General features: G+C 30.5%; 2 protein-coding genes across 2 annotated transcripts; both read right to left on the minus strand.

Annotated features, from left to right (window-relative positions):
• Positions 1–3,697: 3,697 nt before the first annotated feature.
• Positions 3,698–4,762, minus strand: LOC124921699 (NDR1/HIN1-like protein 13). The gene has a single exon (XM_047462388.1). The coding sequence runs from the start codon at positions 4,662–4,664 to the stop codon at positions 3,864–3,866; it is 801 nt and encodes a 266-aa protein (XP_047318344.1). The 5' UTR covers positions 4,665–4,762; the 3' UTR covers positions 3,698–3,863.
• A 9,751-nt stretch (positions 4,763–14,513) lies between these two features.
• On the minus strand, positions 14,514–17,133 carry LOC124921174 (ETHYLENE INSENSITIVE 3-like 1 protein). The gene is made up of 2 exons (XM_047461798.1): positions 16,773–17,133; positions 14,514–16,498 (listed from the first exon to the last, which is right to left on the minus strand). Exon 2 carries the CDS (start codon positions 16,436–16,438, stop codon positions 14,759–14,761), a length of 1,680 nt encoding a protein of 559 aa, XP_047317754.1. The 5' UTR covers positions 16,439–16,498; positions 16,773–17,133; the 3' UTR covers positions 14,514–14,758.
• Positions 17,134–19,536: the final 2,403 nt, after the last annotated feature.

Raw genomic sequence — 19,536 nt, forward strand, 5'->3', positions numbered from 1 at the left:
CAGAATATTTTGTACACATTTTTTCGGGGAAAAATGTCAATTTTATTATCGAATTATAACGAAATATTCACGTATATCACTGAACTAATTTTTGTTCGTTCATACCATTGTACTTGAGTTTAATGTTCATCTATATCACTGCTAGACAAAAATATTTAAACCTGTTAAATTTTCCGTTAAATGATAAAATTCCGTGAATATTTCGTTATAATTCGATGATAAAATTGACATTTTTCCCCATTTTTTCGACACCATTTCATTAGTTTGTTTGCCTTATTCTAATTAAATACTCTTAGGGTGTGTTTGATAGCCATGGAATTGGCATTGGAATTGGAATTGGAGGGTCCAATTCCAATTCTTATGTTTGTTAGACACTCTAATATTAAGAATTGGAATTGGAATTAGAATTCCAATGGAATTCAATATAGTGTAATTTGATAGTTCTCAATTCCTATCTTTTTAGGTCGGAATTGTAATTCCAAAATAACACGTTTTTCATATTTTTGACATGTTTAACACGTTTTTCACACATTAAACACGTTTTACACGTTTTTAACACGTTTTTTACACGTTTAACATATTTTCATATTTTGGCACGTTTAACACGTTTTTGGCACGTTTAATACGTTTTTGGCACGTTTAACACGTTTTTGACACATTTAACACGTTTTTCACGTTCTTGACACGTCTAACACGTTTTTGACACGTTTAACATGATTTTCACGTTTTTAACACGTTTAACACGTTTTTGGCACGTTTAACACGTTTTTGTCACGTTTAACACGTTTTGACACATTTAACACGTTTTTCACGTCCTTGACATGTTTAACACGTTTTTGACACATTTAACACGTTTTTCACGTTCTTGACACGTCTAACACGTTTTTGACACGTTTAACATGATTTTCACGTTTTTAACACGTTTAACACGTTTTTGGCACGTTTAACACGTTTTTGTCACGTTTAACACGTTTTGACACATTTAACACGTTTTTCACGTCCTTGACATGTATAACACGTTTTTGACACATTTAACACGTTTTTGACACGTTTAACATGATTTTCACGTTTTTAACACGTTTAACACGTTTTTGGCACGTTTAACACGTTTTTGTCACGTTTTGACACATTTAACACGTTTTTCACATCCTTGACATGTTTAACACGTTTTTGACACATTTAACACGTTTTTCACGTCTTTGACACGTTTAACACGTTTTTGACACGTTTAACATGATTTTCACATTTTAAACACATTTGACACGTTTTTGACACGTTTGACACGTTTTTTATGTTTTGGCACATTTTGCACGTTTTGGCACGTTTAACAAGTTTTTTACATATTTAACACGTTTTTGACGCGTTTAACACGTTTTCACGTTTTTGACACATGTAACACGTTTTGTTACGTTTTTGACATGTTTAACGCGTTTTCACGTTTTTGACACATTTAACACGTTTTTTTTTACGTTTTTGACACGTTTACCACATTTTTGACACGTTTTACACGTTTTTCACGTTTTGACACGTTTAACAAGTTTTTCACATATTTAACACGTTTTTGACACGTTTTCACGTTTTTGACACATTTAACACATTTTTTTACGTTTTTGACACGTTTACCACATTTTTGACACGTTTAACACGTTTTGGCACGTTTAACAAGTTTTTCACATGTTTAACACGTTTTTGACACGTTTTCACGTTTTTGACACATTTAACACATTTTTTTACGTTTTGACACGTTTAACATGTTTTCACGTTTTTAACACATTTAACACTTTTTTTACGTTTTTGACACGTTTACCACATTTTTGACACGTTTAACACGTTTTTCATGTTTTGGCATGTTTAACACGTTTTTCACATGTTTGGAACGTTTAACACATTTTTGACATGTTTTCATGTTTTTCACACGTTTAAAACGTTTTTAACACGTTGACAGGTTTCACATGTTTTTTTACGTTTTTGACACGTTTGACACATTTTTAACACATTTAACACGTTTAACACGTGAAAAACGTGAAAAACGTGAAAAACGTGAAAAACGTGTGAAAAACGTGAAAATGTGAAAAACGTGTGAAAACGTGTGGAAAATGTGTGAAAACGTGGAAAACGTGTGAAAAACGTGAAAAACTTGTGAAAAACGTGTTAAAATGTGTAAAAAACGTGAAAACGTTTCAAAACGTGAAAAACGTGTTAAAACGTGTGAAAAACGTGAAAAACGTGAAAAACGTGTAAAACGTGTTAAAACGTGTGAAAAATGTGAAAACGTGAAAAACGTGTGAATAATGTGTGAAAAACGTGTTGTAATGTGTGGAAAACGTGAAAAACGTGAAAATGTATTAAAACGTGTAAAAAATGTGAATACGTGTAAAAAATGTGTGAAAACGTGAAAAACGTATGAAAACGTGAAAAACATGTGAAAACGTGAAAAACGTTTGAAAAACGCGAAAAACATGAAAAACGTGAAAAACATGAAAAACGTGAAAAACATGAAAAACGTGAAAAATGTGTTAAAACGTGTGAAAAACGTGAAAACGTGAAAAACGTGTGAAAATGTGTGAAAATGTGTGAATAATGTGAAAAACGTGTGAAAAACGTGTTAAAACGTGTAAAAAACGTGAAAACGTGTTAAAACGTGAAAAACATGAAAAACGTGAAAAACGTGTGAAAAACGTGTGAAAATGTGTGAAAATGTGTGAATAATGTGAAAAACGTGTGAAAAACGTGTTAAAACGTGTAAAAAACGTGAAAACGTGTTAAAACGTGAAAAACGTGAAAAACGTGTAAAACGTGAAAACGTGTTAAAACGTGTGAAAAACGTGAAAAACGTGTGAATAATGTGTGAAAAACGTGAAAAACGTGTTGTAATGTGTGAAAAATGTGAAAACGTATTAAAACGTGTAAAAAACGTGAAAACGTGTGAAAACGTATAAAAAACGCGTGAAAACGTGAAAAACGTGTGAAAAACGTGAAAAACATGTGAAAATGTGAAAAACATTTGAACAACGTGTGAAAAACGTGAAAAACGTGTTAAAACGTGTGAAAAACGTAAAAAATGTGTGAAAATATGAAAAACGTGTTAAAACGTGTGAAAAACGTGAAAAACGTGTGAAAATGTGAAAAAATGTCAAAAACGTATTAAACGTGTCAAAACGTCAAAACATATTTTAAAAGTTAACATTTTGAACCGATATTTTATTTTACAAACATTGGAATTATAATTGAATTACAATTCTATCATTTTCCCAAACATAGGAATTGAAATTGAATTACAATTCTATCATTTTTCCAAACATAGGAATTGAATTGTAATTCAATGCCAATTCTCATGGAATTGGAATTAGAATTCCAATGCCAATTCCAATTCCAATTCCAATTCCCCATCATCAAACACACTCTTATACTCATTTTTCTAAGAACTCACGTGAGCTTCTTCTTAGAAAAATTATTAATTATTTTAATTATTTATGTAATTTGATATATAGATCATAAATTATTTATTTTGAATAGGTAGATGTTATCTTATATTATTTATTAATTATTATTATTATTTTTTTTATGTGTAACTCATATTTAAATTTAATAAGAATTAATTTTAAAAACTAACCAAATATAAAATTTGGTGTAATTGGTTATGTATAATTAATTTGACATTTTTAAGATGGAGCAACAACTTGCAAACAAATAAAAGTAAAACAAGATTAAATAAAATAAAATAATATTTCTCACAAAACTAATTTACATGTTTAAAATATAAAAGTAATTTTGTATTATCCAAATCTCCAAATGGGGTAAATTGGTAATAACTGGCACTGTAATCATTTTTTATATGCCTCATTTATCTTTCTCTCTCTATATCATATCAACTTCACACGATATTTGCAGACCTTTGAAATAATTTTCGAATTCGCCGTCAAGTTATCCACCATAACGTCGCATTTCACCTTCAATGTGATCGTCCACATCTTTACGGCGCTGATCTTGATCCTGACCGGCGTCCTGACGTTTATTCTTAGCGGCACCGATCCATTCTTCGACGCGGCCTTCAAATCCGATTTCACAGCGCTAGTCAACACGATATTGGATCCTTTCAACACCGTTTGGAAAACCGTCAAGTTCTTCGACGGCTGATAAAACGCCGGAAGAACGCCTTCGCCGAGGTAGGAGTAGTAGCCGGAGGAAATTGAATAGACGTCGACTGTACTTCCTTTCTCGTAATAGATCCCGATCTTACCGTTAGGGTTTACAGCTCGAATAGTGATGTTAAATATCGGCGAAATTCGCGACGATGATGTTAGATTCATGCCACGAATCGCCACATTGTCGACTGAATAGCTGGGAGATTCAGGGCGGAAGATTAGGTATAGTACGCTGGCGGTTACCACTAGGAGGAGAATGATGAGAGTTAGAAAACCGATTGTCCAAAAGAAGCAGCGGCGGAAGCAGCTTCTCCGACGGGATCTCTTCTGGACAGCGTATTCTTGGAACTTGCGAGTGTTTTCCGGCGGTGGATAGCGGTAAATCTGATCCTTTGGAAGCTCGATAACATAGGTACCTGACGGAGGACGGGGATTCTTGGAAGAAGAAACTCCTAATGGCTTGGTGGACATCTCGCCGGAGGAATTAGGAGAATCGTTTGGATGAATCTTATCGTCCATTATTTTGGAAGATGATGAATCTGGAGTTGGATTGTTCTAGCTAGAGTTTAGAGAGAGAAGATCGTCGATGACACGATGACGACGAAGACGACGGAGCTCCGATTGAGATCTGGAATTAATTGGATATATAAATGTAAACAAACCGCGTTTAAGCGATTAACGCGGCCGCGAGTATTTAGCAAATTCAGAAGACAGTTATTTGCAGCTGGCAAAGATTAATCCATTCAAACTAGTGTTGACCGAAATATTTAATTAGTTCTTTAGCTTCTTCGAAATGTTCAATTACATTCTAAACTCAGTTTCTCTTCAGTTATTTTTTTATAAACACTTTTTTAAGAGTTACAAGTTAATTATTTATCATTTATGTTAAAAAATTTATTGATTTGTAACAGGTTCATCTCTAGAAATATCATGTTTTATATGAGTTTGTGAAGAGATTGATTTTGGATCAAAATATGGGAATAATATTAAATTTGTATAAACCTATTAACTTAAATATATTCATATAATTAAAATATTTTATATAAACCTATTAACTTCAAAATGGGTTTTATTTAAAAATTTAACAAAAAAAATTAATACAATGATTTTTTTATTATTATAATTGTCGCATAGACATGTACACGTGTCATTCAAATGAAATAAAAATATACATTAACAAGATTTGAACACTAAGGGATTAAATAATTATTTTTTTTAAATAATTTATTTAATAAAATATCGTTTAAGCACAATAATAAAAATATAATAATGAAAAAAATTTATCTAATACATTAAAATAAATAATTAACTCGAAGATCTTCAAGAAAAGCAATAAAATCTCCACGCAAATTCACAAAATTTTCAAATCTAATCTCCGACATTGTTATAATAATGACATTGTGAATAATTCTTAACGGTCTACTTTCGTTGTTAAAAATTCTCTAATTTCTTTCCAACTAGATAGTCTATCAGAAAATTATAGGGATAGAGACTCATCTTCTAAGTCTTGCATTTTTAGTCGCCACAATTCATGTCTCCCAATAGCCACTAACGTTTTCCGGCATAACCCATTATATTCCAATCAAATTCCATAAAAGACTTCTTATACTTGCAACAACGTGACAATGTAAAAGTAGATGAGAAGTTGTCTCAACTTCTTTGTAACACATACGACAACGATTTATAATAATCATGCATTTTTTCATACATCTATCGTTAGTGAGAATTCCGCTGTGAATAACACTTCAACTAAAAAAGATCTTGGTATGCACCTTAGACTCCCATAAATTTTCCCAATAAAGATTAATCGGGCTAACTTTATTGAACAAAGTGTAATAAATTAATAATGTTCCCCATTAAACTTATTCAGATCACACCATCGCATAGAATCCCAAGAATACGAGTTTAACCCCTTATTTCTAATCATGAACAAAACTCTATCATTGAACATGTTTTGCTCACTGTTCATTCTTCTTTTATATCTGATACGGTTAGCAAAACTACTAGACCAAATGTCAAACATATCTTTGACCGATGCATCTCTTCAAATAGAATTAGAAGCAAGCTCGGGGAAAACATTCGCTAAACATTTATCACCACACCAAATGTCATCCCCAAACTAATCGAACTTCCATCACTCACAACAAAAATTGAATGCTTCCGATAAACATTCCACGTGGCATAAATATCACCACAAATATTGTATCCCATGAGTCTATAAGAATTCTTGGTGAACCAATCAGACTTATCTTAACCATTTTTACATTTAATCAATTTAGCCCAAATACTCTCTTGCTCTGATACAAAAAAAAAAGATAGTGTATAATCTATTACACAATTTGGATAATAAGGTTTTATTAAAATAAACAAGATCGTGGATTCCCAGTCCCCTACTCTTTTATTAATTTAATCTTATCCCAACTCACTAAATGAGAAAATGAGAAATTAGGCGATCCCCATAAGAACTTACACATAATTCTCTCAATCTTCACGGCCACACACTTTTGGGATGACAAATAAAGACATCATATAAGTTGACATTGGAGAAAGAGCGCTCTTGATGAGGACTAAACGACCTCCCTTATAACCAAATGGGAAGTTTCCTCTCCATCTTATTGATGATCGGGTTCTAAGAAGCTTTAGAGCTAGCTTTAGCCTCTAGAGGGAGTCTGAGATACGTAGACGGAAAAATTCCAATTTAAAATCCCATAATACATGTCAATCTAATCTTTATCCTAGATGAAACTGAATTAGAGAATAAGATATCAGACTTACCCAAATTAACACGCAGTCTCGAACACACGAAGGTGCTTGACATTTCTCTTAGTAGCCTGAATCATGTAAAGAGTGTCATCTGTAAATAATAAATGAGACATAAAGAACGGAGATCGTCTCGAACCGCACTCCACCCCACGAAATAATCCCACATTTTTGGCAAACGACATCATTCTAGAAAGGTCTTCCATAACAATAACAAATAAGAAAGGGAAAAGAGGTTCCCATTGTCTTAAACCCCTTGAACTCTCAAAGAAACCATGAGAGCTCCCATTCACGGTAATAGATAATTTTATTGTCGATATGCAAAATTTTATCTATTCAATCTATTTCTCCCTCATATCCATTCCACCCATAATATCAAAAAGGAACTCACAATTACATGATCATATGTTTTCTCGATATCGAGTTTGACAAAAACACATTTATCGCCTCTAGAGTTAGCCGAATCAATACACTCATTGGCGATTAGTACCGCATCAAAAATTTGACAGCCTTTGATGAAAGCATCTAATTGCCATAGATAACTATACCCAAAACACCATGCATTCTGTTTGACAAACATTTTGAGATAATCTTATAAAATTATGTATCAAAACTGATGGGTTAGAACTTCTTCACGTCGATAGTTCTGACTACTCTTACGAATTATGACAATTAACGTAGAATTTCAACTTTTCTCACAAGATGAAAATTGATAGAAATGATTCATAGTCGTCATAATATCAGCCTTAAGGAACTCTCAAGCCTTTTTTTAATAAAAATCCAAAGTAAAATTGTTGCTCCCAGGGGACTTATTACTACCACAATTCATTATTGTCGTCTCCACCTCCTCGATAGAGAAAGGAGCTTCCAACATGTATTTCTCATTTTCATTTATATATGTAAAATTGATGTCATTTAGCTTTAATCTAACTCGAAATGGTTCTTAAAACAAATCTTTGTAAAATTGAATAATACTATATTGATTCGTTCTCATGCACGGCACCAGGAATAAATATCAAGTTAATAGCGTTATTTCTCGCTTGTGCTTAAGAAATTCCATGGAAATACTTAGTGTTTTTATCACATTCCCGCAACCAAATCGATCTACTGCGTTGTCTCGCTCCAATTTCCTCCTCTTTACATATTTCAAGCAACTTGATCACTAGATCAATCCGTGTAGAAATTTCTGTAATAGAGAGATCACGAACTTCCTCTACACCACCAGTTATTAAAATTTCACGACTTAAAAACATCAACCTTGAAGCAAAACATTACACGATCCCCCACAAACTAACTTTTTAACAACTTCCATAGATTTTTAAGCTTAAAAAAATATCCTAGAGGATGAGGAGACAAACACGACCTCACTCGCCCACTATCCTTCCACCTTAGAGATAAAACCATCTCAAGTCAACCATTTGTTCTCGAATCTGAAAGGCCGACTAGTTGGAACCACCTCCCTCCGCTCAATAAGGATGGGATGATGATCTGAACAAATCCACGGTAAGACCTTATGAAATATATTAGATACACCACAGAAAATCGAGTTACTCACAAGAAATCTATCAATACGGGATTGCACATTCTCGCAGTTATAAATGTGAACTTCCCTCCTTCCAAAGGCAAGAATGAGCTCTAAATTTCAATTGTCTCAAAAAACTCACGCATATGTCATGCGAGTCTATGTGCCCATTTTTTCGATAGGAACCCTAACTTCATTCACATCCCCACAAAAATAATAGGTAGATCCCAAATACTGAAGCAATAAATACCACAACTCAAAGTGTCAACTAAAGACTTTATCATTTTGCACTTTGCACTATCGTTAATCCCACAAACGTTCCATGCCACAATTTTTCCAATCACTAAGATAAATTAATTAGAATACACCCTATTAGGCTTTGAAACATGTTTCTCATCAACAATATTACAATTAGGCTAAACAATATTCTTCATTTCACTTCGAAAATATCAATATGGAAGTGGAGGAATCTCACAAATCTCCGGTCAAACCTCAGTCTCACACCTCAAAACTTTTTGCACTATGAGATCTATTCTCATTCAAAATAATATTATGAGTTAAGAACTCTACGCAAACCTCCTCCTCAGTATCGTACTCAGGATTAAACTCAACGCATTCTTCCTCAGAAACCTCATGAATGACCATAACCGGCTCGTTAATGGGATAAAGGGATTTGCTTGGGGTGACATTAGTCATAATAGAAAAAGAGGACCAAATATCATCCTTAACTCTTTCAACATGCTCTAAATTATCAATTAAATCTAAGATTGGATGTGAGACCAGGGTACCCTAACTTGGTATGAGACCAAATATAAATCATTTCTCATCTGGGAACCAATGGGAGAAACAAAAGAGGAGGAAAATGCTCGATATTCACCTCAACTGTGTGCATCTCAAGCGAATACTTCATAATCTTGACATGACCCTTTATTTGAGGTGGGACACTCATGAGAAAGATGAGTCGAATATAGCGATGGAATAACTTCGGACCCAACCATATGACCCACCTCTTCGCCTAAACACACTGTGACATCTACGACATATAAGGCATCAAGACTCAATACCCGCTTATTATCCTCCACAAGTGTTAACCATTCAACATTAGCGAGCCCAACCAAACTAATTTGATCCACATAGAAAGCAGTCACCACTAACTCCTTAACACGTGCTCGTAATGTCGTCGAACCTCGTAGGATGAGTTATCGATAAAGGTTCAACAATGATATCATTGTTAGGACTAGTTCAAGAACTAATATCCGTCATTATTAAAACCTCAGTAGAACGTTCTGGCCAAATCATAACCTTACAATCATGTGTTCCGTTATTCACAAGAAGGACTTTTGGATATCTAACGTTTGGCTCAATATGAGCTACAAAAATTCGGACCCATCCTTCATCGTTCCTGCTTTTATAACTCTCATCACACTCAATGAACCCACCAAGACCATCCCCTACTATACGGAGAAAATTAGAGTTCCATAACAATGTAGACATTCCAACCAAATAAATCTAGATACCATTCTAAGTTGAACCTGGTATATTATTATTTAAAAGTGTGTAATATATTCAAAATTCAACTTAAACTTTTAATTTAAATAATAAATAATAAAATATTTTAAAATTAGAATTTTATTTTAATTTGAAAAAGATTAATAATTTTAATATATGTATATATAATATTTATAATTGGTAAAATAAATAATAATAATAATAATATTAAAAAAATATTATTAATTATATCTAAAAAGCTCAAAATATTATTAAAATATATATTATTATTACGATATTATTCTACTAAATAAAAATAAAATCTATATCTTTTAAATAATAATATATTATAAATAGATATATAGAAATCAAAATTATTAATCTTATTAAAAATATTTTATTATAAAAATATTATTACTTAAGTGTTTTTTATTTTATTTATTTTAAATCAAATGTATTATATATATATATATATATATATATATTATTTTTAAAAAAAGTATGGTTTTGAAAATATCTTTTAAATTATTATTGATTTTATAAATTATAAGTATATAATATATATATTAAAATTATTAATATTTTTAAAGATTAAAATAAAATATTTCAAAATATTTAATTATTTATTAAAAGTGTAAGTTGAATTTGACTATATAATCTAAACAAATATAATTTTACTAAAATGAAACATTTTAACAACTTTATAGATTTAAATAAAATATTTCAAGTACATTAGCATATTTAAGACATCATTTCAAGTTTTGTAGATAAATTTGATATTATTTTCATTAAAAAATATAAATAAATTTATATTTAATTAAGGTAAATGTTAAAATATTATCTTATAGATTTTTTTAGAAAGAAAAAAATTATAAATAATTTCTTAATGAATATATAGATTTAAATTTAATAAATGTTAGCCTTGCCCTAATGATACCTACTAATAGCACCCATTAATAGCCCAATCACACTAATAGCACCCACTAATAGCCCAATCACACTAATAGCCCAATCAGCCATATGTCCTATTCTTCAAAAAGCACTTTAAAATTATATAGAGAAGAATTTTTTATTAAGAGATAAAAAAATTTAAAATTTTGAAGAAAATGACATACATTGGAAGTGTGACAGCAGATCCGACTGCGTTTTACGAGGGATCGGATATATTGTTTCAGGGCATGTCTCAATGACGGTTTTTTTTCAAAAACACTTTAAAATTCTATAGAAAGAATAACTTTTTTATTAAGAGAGATAAATTTTAAAGTAATTTAAAGAAAGAGAGTTTATTTTATTGAGACATATTCTGGGATAGGTTGTAAATGAATCAAATACTTTTGATTCGATTCGGTATTCGTATTCAAATTTTGATATTCGTATTCGTAATTTTGTGATTCGAATTCGAATAAAAATATTCGTTTCGATTCGACTAATAAACGAATACGAATACAAAATCAAGATATTCGATTCGGTATTCGCTAATATTCGATTAAATATTTGATTATATATATATATATATATTATATATATATATTATATTATATATATATATATTATATATATATTATATATATATATATACCATTTTATTAATTTTAATTTTATAAATATTATTTATTCTAAAACCTCAGTACATATATATATTTCTTCGGTTGAAAACTTGAAACCCACATCTAGTCATTCTACTTCTAATCACTCAAAACCTACCACCGCCTCCATCTCATCTTTTCTCTTCTCCAGTCGACGTTACTTTGGTCGCCGTCGCCGCCTCCATGTAGTTCTCTTCTCCGCTCGTCGTCTTCTCCACTCGACACTACTCTAGTGATTTCTCCGGTGAGTCTTTTTCTTCTCCGGTCATGTATTTCTTGACCAGCTGTAACCCATATCTAATATGACTATTAAATATTGTATATCATTTAGAATATAGATATATTTTTTTAACATTTTAAGCTCTAATTACATATTTGTTATGAAAGGGGGAGAAAACTATGATCGAGATAAATGATGATGAATGTGATGGTGCCTTGTGAATTGAGAATGTGAATGTTGATGGGGAGAAAGATAAGAAAGAAGGTAAAGATGATGAAGTTAAGGAAGAAGGTAAAAATGTGGAAGATGGTAAAGATGATGAAGTTGAGGAAGATAAGGGGCATTTTGAAAGGAAAAAGAGAAAGATTTGCAAGCCATGAAGGATTCGAATATTGATTTACAAACCACTTTAATGAAATGTTCTTTTGATAACTATTGTTTATGTTATGTTACGCGAAAGTTTTAATTAATGGCTTGCATTGCATTGTATTGGGAGTTGAATATTGAAATCGTAATTTGACATTATTATTTAATTTTTATTAGGTAATTTTATTGAATATTGTTATATATTATGTAAAAATATTAATTTTCAAATTTTCGAATAAATTGTATAAAATATGTTTTAAAAAAAATCGAATCGAATACTCGAATCGAATCGAATAATACGAATATCAATTTCAAATCGAATACGAATCACATTAATTATTCGAAAAAATTTCGAATACGAATCGAATACAGTAATATTCGCTTCGATTCGATTCGTTTACAACCCTACTCTGGGATAGTGAATCCATTTTAACTATTGGGATTGTTTTAATTTTAGCTTTAGCATGGTTCAATCGATAATAGTTGACTAAACCCATTGGGCCAGCCTAGCATGGCCTATTCTCTCTAGTAATATATAACTTATTTATTTGTTCATTTGGAAAAGAAAAAAAACACAATATTTTCAGTTTTTTATTTATTAGTAAAAAAAGTTCATAATTTTCTTTAAATAGTTATTAAATTTATGTTAAGATTTTGGTAAATTTCATATTTCAATGAGTTTGTTGTACATTAGTTTGTTTGAGAATGTTTGTGATTGAATGCGTTTATTTGAAAGAAGAGATATTTATTAGAAAAAATTGATAATTTTTTTTAGTTATTTAAAAAATAAATCATTTTTACCTATTTTTTATTTATTTAATTTGATCACATTTTTTAACCAAATTAACTTCCACTTTTTACTTTTAATATTTTTTTAAAATGAGAGTGATGATAATAATCTTAAATACCATCGGTAGATTTGAAAATTTTAAATAATTTTAAAATAATCAAACATTATTTTACTCTTTTATTAATTATATTATTTAATTTATTAATTAAAATAGCGAAGTATCTTTCATTTTAAAAAATAATAATTTATTATTATATATTAATACATTTAAAATATTTTTTACCAAAAACAACATCTAACCTCCTTTAAATTACAGTTCATCAACTTTTTTAATAATTCATAAATTATTTTTAAAAAATCCTTAACCAAAAATCCTCCCTAATTTAAAAATCACCTTAGCTAATGTTTTGTTGTTGTTTTAATTAATGATTGGGGCCTTTACTTTAAATTATTTGCTTAATAATTTTTCTTGTTCTGTATCCAAAGCCATGGATGTATGGAATAATACTTAGTTCTCAGAAGAAAATATCACGATTTGTTTTTTTAAATAATAATAATAATTATAAATAACGTTATGTTAGGACTTGTTTGAATTATAATTAAGTTAATAAAAATGGTAAAGATATACCTAAATTATAAAATATGAGTATTAAAAGAAATGCATTAGATGCATGCATGAATATTAGTGGTGGTGGGTTAAGTGCTAATTATGAACTTGATGACTAATTAAGAAACATGCCATGTTCCTTTGCCCTTTAACTAGTAGTACTATTCCTTCTCTTTTATTTGTCTCCATCCCACAAGGAAATTAATGACAAATAAATAGTATAAATTAATTAATTATTAAATTTATTGTCCCTTTCAATTTGGTTCATTTGGTAAGATGGATATTTTATTTATCAATAATTGAATAATTTTTTATTAGCAAATAATTTTACATTAAATAAAATTGCAATATTTTAGTTAGGTTCATCATACTAATTATACCACTAAAATTTTAGATAAAAATAGGTTAAAAATAAAGAATTGTAAAATTGAAGGCTAGCTAAGTTATAAATTATAATGAAAGTGCAAAGTTTATAATAACAAGTTTATGGGTTTCTATTAAATAACAATAATAAATAAATAAATAAATAAGGTCAATTTGATAATGTGCATCAACAACAACCATTAGTTTATTTATAATGGTACAAAATTAAAGGTCTTGATCCCCCCATGGTCAATAGGGACAACTAATTATTAACCTAATTAATCACATTTTAGTTTTGCTATCTTTGACTTGCTAATTCCAATGTTAAGTGACAAAATATATAATATCATCAACTAGGGCTTTAAGATGAAAAATAATTTTATTTTTATAAAAAAAAAACTCAAGATCATTGTTCAAACTTCAATACCATTTAAAAAAATATATATATTATAATAATAAATAATAAAATGCTTTCTTTTTAAATGTAATTAAATAAAAACCAATTACTCTATTATAAATATTGATACCCTATTTTCTTTAGACAAGTCATATTGTGTTCTTTAGCTATATTTTCCTACCCAAATAAATATATTTTCACATCAATTGTATATATTTTTTTCCAAACCAAAAGATGATAAGCAGTTTATTTAAAAATTAAATAATTAATAACACAAAATGAAATTATTCAACATAATATAATTAATGTCCACACCAACAGCATAAGGACCAATATTTTGGACCTATAATAATAATAATAAGCTTGCTAAGTAATTAAACCTTAACTATTACAAACCCTTGGCAGTCTATATATAAATTTTACAATGAAAATAGTTAATATTTCATATTTTTATTATAAAAATTGCATCTCACTTATATATAATAATAATTAACTAAGAAATAGTTTTGTTTTTCTAGTACCAGATTGGGATGTCCTGCTGCTTCATTGTTGTTTCTTCCCTCATTGCTATCATGCCCGGAAAAGCTTCCTGATAGTTCACAGTACTGCCCGTTTGGTTGAATGGAGACCCGAATACAATATGAAAATTGTTGTTCGGGTTCGAGTTTTGGATTGGGTTCGGATCGAATTCGAAGAAACTAGCAGCTTCCATCCCAATTCCTTGCCCATGAAGATAGTTTTCGGGTTGATGTTGGTTTTGATTCTTAGGAGCCAAAATGTTCATCGGGTTTGGGTTTGGGCTTTGGTTTTGTTTCCCTTGAATGTTGGTTTCATAGAACGACATTAAATCAGTTATCATCTTCTGCCCTTCATCTTGAACTTCCAACGTAGAGGGTTGAATTGGATTCGCCACCACTTGCGGTGGTTGTTGGTTAATGAAAACCGGCTTAATTTCGTCTATATGGAAGTTCGAGATTCCGAAATTATTAGCTCCAAAGGGACAAGACAGTTGGTGATTGTCGCGGATAGACCTTTCGGTAAAACCCAAATGGAATTGGCTATGGGGGCATTGAAGGAACTCGCATTTATAGATCTTAGATTCCACTGTCGCTGTTGAGTTCATTTCAATCGAATTCTTCCTTTTCCTCGAGAAATCGATATCGGGTTCCTCTTCTGTCAATTCAACGTCGTATTCGTTATCATCATCGATTATAAACGAACCGTTTCCACGTTCAGATGAAGAGGAAGTCAGAATCGGGCAGCTGTTAGGGAAAAGCTCTCGGGCCAGCGTTTCCTCTTGGTTAACAATAGCAATCCAAGTTGCGCTCTCCTTAGCCGTCATCTTATCCTGCAAGCATTTCGATTGACGAACATGTTTCCTAATCTTAGCGATATCAGGGGACATGTGCTTAATCACAGCCGTTAAAACACCAACTTTCCATGCTTTTTTCAGATCGTGAGGTTTTTTATAAGGCGGGGGACCTCGTTCCTTTTGTAAACCCAATTGAGGCCACCATTGTTCGTTACCAGTCGGCCACCAAGGCGGGGACACGCCTTTTTCGAGTGGGAAACGTCTCTGGGGAGGATCACAGTGTTGCATTAGAGCAGAGAGTAATGAACCGAGTGTTGTGTCTTGAAGTTCTTGTAAAGAATGAGGAGTAGGACCGATTGGATTCGATCTTTCGTTCTTTCCTGGGATTGAATTGTCGGAATAGTACTTTGAAATCGCCAATGGACCATTACGATCGAATCTAACCTTGTCTTTCCACCATTCTCTTAGATTATCTGAAGCTCCACTTACTGGTTTCCCTTTTTCAGGGATGATTCCGTAAACAAATCCTTGAGCTTTACAAACTTCCATCATTTTCAACATGTACTTTAAGATACCATCTTGAGCTCTCGACATCTTCTTCCTCCTTGCTTGTTCCTGCGATTGTCTCTGTTTTGCAGAGTCAAGTATACCCCCTTCCTTATTACCTCTATTCATTTCTTTAAGACGTTTCAATCTCATCTTATCTCTCCATACCCTCCTCTCAAGTTCATCAACGTCCATCTCTTCGTCTGAAGAATCGTCATCAACGATCGGATCTGAGTCCGGTCGTTGTCCTGCTGTCGTCTGAATCTCCCCTGTCATCGGAGCATTGAAGAAGTCAAGATCGCCGCAGAAACCCATTTCATCGAACATCTTCATCATTTTAGCAAATCAAACAGATCGATTCAAGGTTGATGATTTGGTATATTCCGAAATATTATCCTGCAAAATCAGAAAGTAAACAGTGATTGGACTTGTTTTAACGAGAAAATGACTAAAAGTCAAATACCCAGATGAAAAAAATCTCAGATCTGCCTACCAACAACAAAAAAAAAAAACAAAAATCCCCCAAAACTCTTCTCATGAAATTCCGGGCAAAATCGTAGGGGGTTTTCAGTAGAAACAGAATATGATCGAAATAGAACTACAAACAGAGCTCTAACAATTGAATCAAAAGTGAAGAAACCCATCATGTGATGATGAATATTATTATTACCTGGTTGTCGGCCGACCAAATCTACCTTCCTCTGCAACTTGACAGCTTGGGAATCGAAACAGAAAGAAGAGATAGAGAAGAAACTATAGAGAAAGAGAGAGAAGGGTCTTCTCTATTATTAGAGTAGTGTACGGGATGTGTAAAGGGTTGGCTGTTTGGTAAAAGCTTTTTTAACTTATCTTCTTCCCCAACCAGAGAGAGACAGAGAGATATGGAAGAAGAAGATAAGCGTTAAAAAGTCAGCAAATTTAATACAGAAAAGAGAGAGAGGAGTCCGGACCGCGTCTGGCGGGAGTTAGAGAAGAGGTGTGTCATGTTCAAGGGACCAGACAGCCATTCGTCGTGGGGAATGCATTCATCTCTCTTTTCTCTCTCTAAAAAACAAGAATATTAAATAAATTCATGATAATTTATTTTTTTTTCAAATTAAAACCATTGTTTTAGTTGAAGATTGTGTTGGTGATGAAATTTATTTCTTTTCTAAAATAGAAGTAATAAATTTATTAAATATATATAATTATTGAATGTGAAATTCATAATAAAGTAATAAAGACAATCCAAAATAAAATACTATATAAAGGATGTAATAATGATACTTTAATAATGGAAGTAATTTTATTCTCTGCGTTAAAAACATTTTGTTTTTTAGTTATATGCTTCATCATCTTTTTGGTAAAAATAATATTCTATTTTTATATATACTAAATATATATATATATACACTTAAAAAAACAATTAAATAGTAATTGTATAATAAAAGATATGAGAATTGGTTAACTACACTACACAAATAAGATATCAACAAACATAAAAAAAAAATATGTTACCCAATAAATGATAAAGCTCATAATATCTTGAAAAATACTATTAGCTCCTCCCAACAAACTTCATACATTTTTCGAAATGAATATTAACCAACTCTAATAACAATAACATTATTAATAATACAATCTTATCGGTTTCCTCAGCAAGATAATCCATCTAATAATACAATAATCAAGGGCAGAATTATGATTTAAAATATAACCAGGCTAAAATGTTTTCATAAAATTTACACGGACTAGAATGATAATAATATCAAGCAAACAAACAAAATACACATCAAAATATTTTGAGCTACCGCTCAAGTAGTAGGTTTGTACATGTATCCGCCCTTGACAATAATAATTATTAATTAAAAATATAAATTGCATTAATCAGTTCGGTCTAATTTTTAAAATTTTAAAATATATATAATAATAAGAGTAATAAACTACTCAAAGAAGTTAAGTGATTCGAATTGTGTCTAACTAACTACACGTTACATTTTAATTACTATTAATATTTAAATTAGTTTCACTTAGAATGACTAAAAAAAACTAATGTTGATAATAGATGTCTTTTTATTTGGATAATTATATTTTATTTTATTTAGATATAAACTGAAAGATATAAAGGTATAATAAATTTATGTTATTTGTTTTGAAATTAAACTCGTATGAACGGAATAAATTCTAATTCATCCGGACTTGAACCATCAACAATTGAGCCACATTCAACTTTAGAATATTAATATTCTTTTATAGGGTGAAAGATGCTATACTCCTCAGTTAATTCTGCTTTAATTAGGGATTAACTGATTTATTCCTTCTCTCTCCATATATGAAACTATTTATTTCTTAGGACTTGTTTGGTCTTAATTTATTTTAAAATATTTTGTTGGATGTATTATTTATAAAAATTATTTGGGTCAAATAATATGAGTTAATGATTTGATGAAAAATTAATTAATAATGATTTGAATCGATCTTGTTTGTTTGGTTGCAGCTTATTTAAATAAATATTGTTTATTTAAATAATATTAATTGCTGATAATTTAGAAGAAGTAGTGTTTTTAGGTAAAAATATTTGAAAGTATTAAATAATAAATATTTTTAAATAGAAGATATATTTTATTAATAAATTAATTGATATGATTAATGATAAAGTGTATGAATTGATGTTTGATTTTTTTTTTTTTAAATTAGTAGTTTTTTTATAAAAATATTTGTAAATATCTATATTTTAGATTCGAAATTTTATATTTTTAAAATGAGTGAACGAATTATTTCAAAAAAAAAAATTCATATACGGATTTATTGCACAAATTTAAAATAAATAATTAATTTGGAGACGACTTTTTATTAATTAGACTAAAAAAATAAATTCCAGACTAATTTAAATAAAATATAAAAATTGTACAAATATTTGAATGAATTAAATGGGCAAAATTAGACATATATTTTATTAATTGAGTTGAGACTGTGTTTTTGTCTGGCAGATGTTGAAGAAAAATAAAATAATAATAATCATATGTCAAAAGGGCATAGGGGGCAACATGTCACCCAAACCACCAAATACGGTGGCATTTACCTATGCGCAGCTAGGCACCTAGACTCGATTGTCAAGGATTAAGGCCCAAAGTCAAACGGTAGAAGGGTCAAGACTTGACCAATTGACAAATCGCTTATGCTCAGCGATTTGCGTCCAAAGAAGACGTTCGAGCACAATATGTGATTTCGTCCGTCTTCTCCGGATAGCAGCGGGTTGGGGTGTGGTAGAAAGAGGCCCATTTTTAGAAAAAAATCAAAATGGTCATTTATCCACCATTTTCAGTGAATCAAAACAAAAAAATATCATAAAATGATTGTAATCATTTCCCCTAAGCATTTGCACGAATATAGGGACTAGACAAAGAACATGAACTTTAGGATTATTTTTGAAAAATTAGAGTCGTTCAGAGATT

This window comes from Impatiens glandulifera, chromosome 1 (genome assembly GCF_907164915.1).
Source record: "Impatiens glandulifera chromosome 1, dImpGla2.1, whole genome shotgun sequence".
Lineage (NCBI taxonomy): Eukaryota > Viridiplantae > Streptophyta > Magnoliopsida > Ericales > Balsaminaceae > Impatiens > Impatiens glandulifera.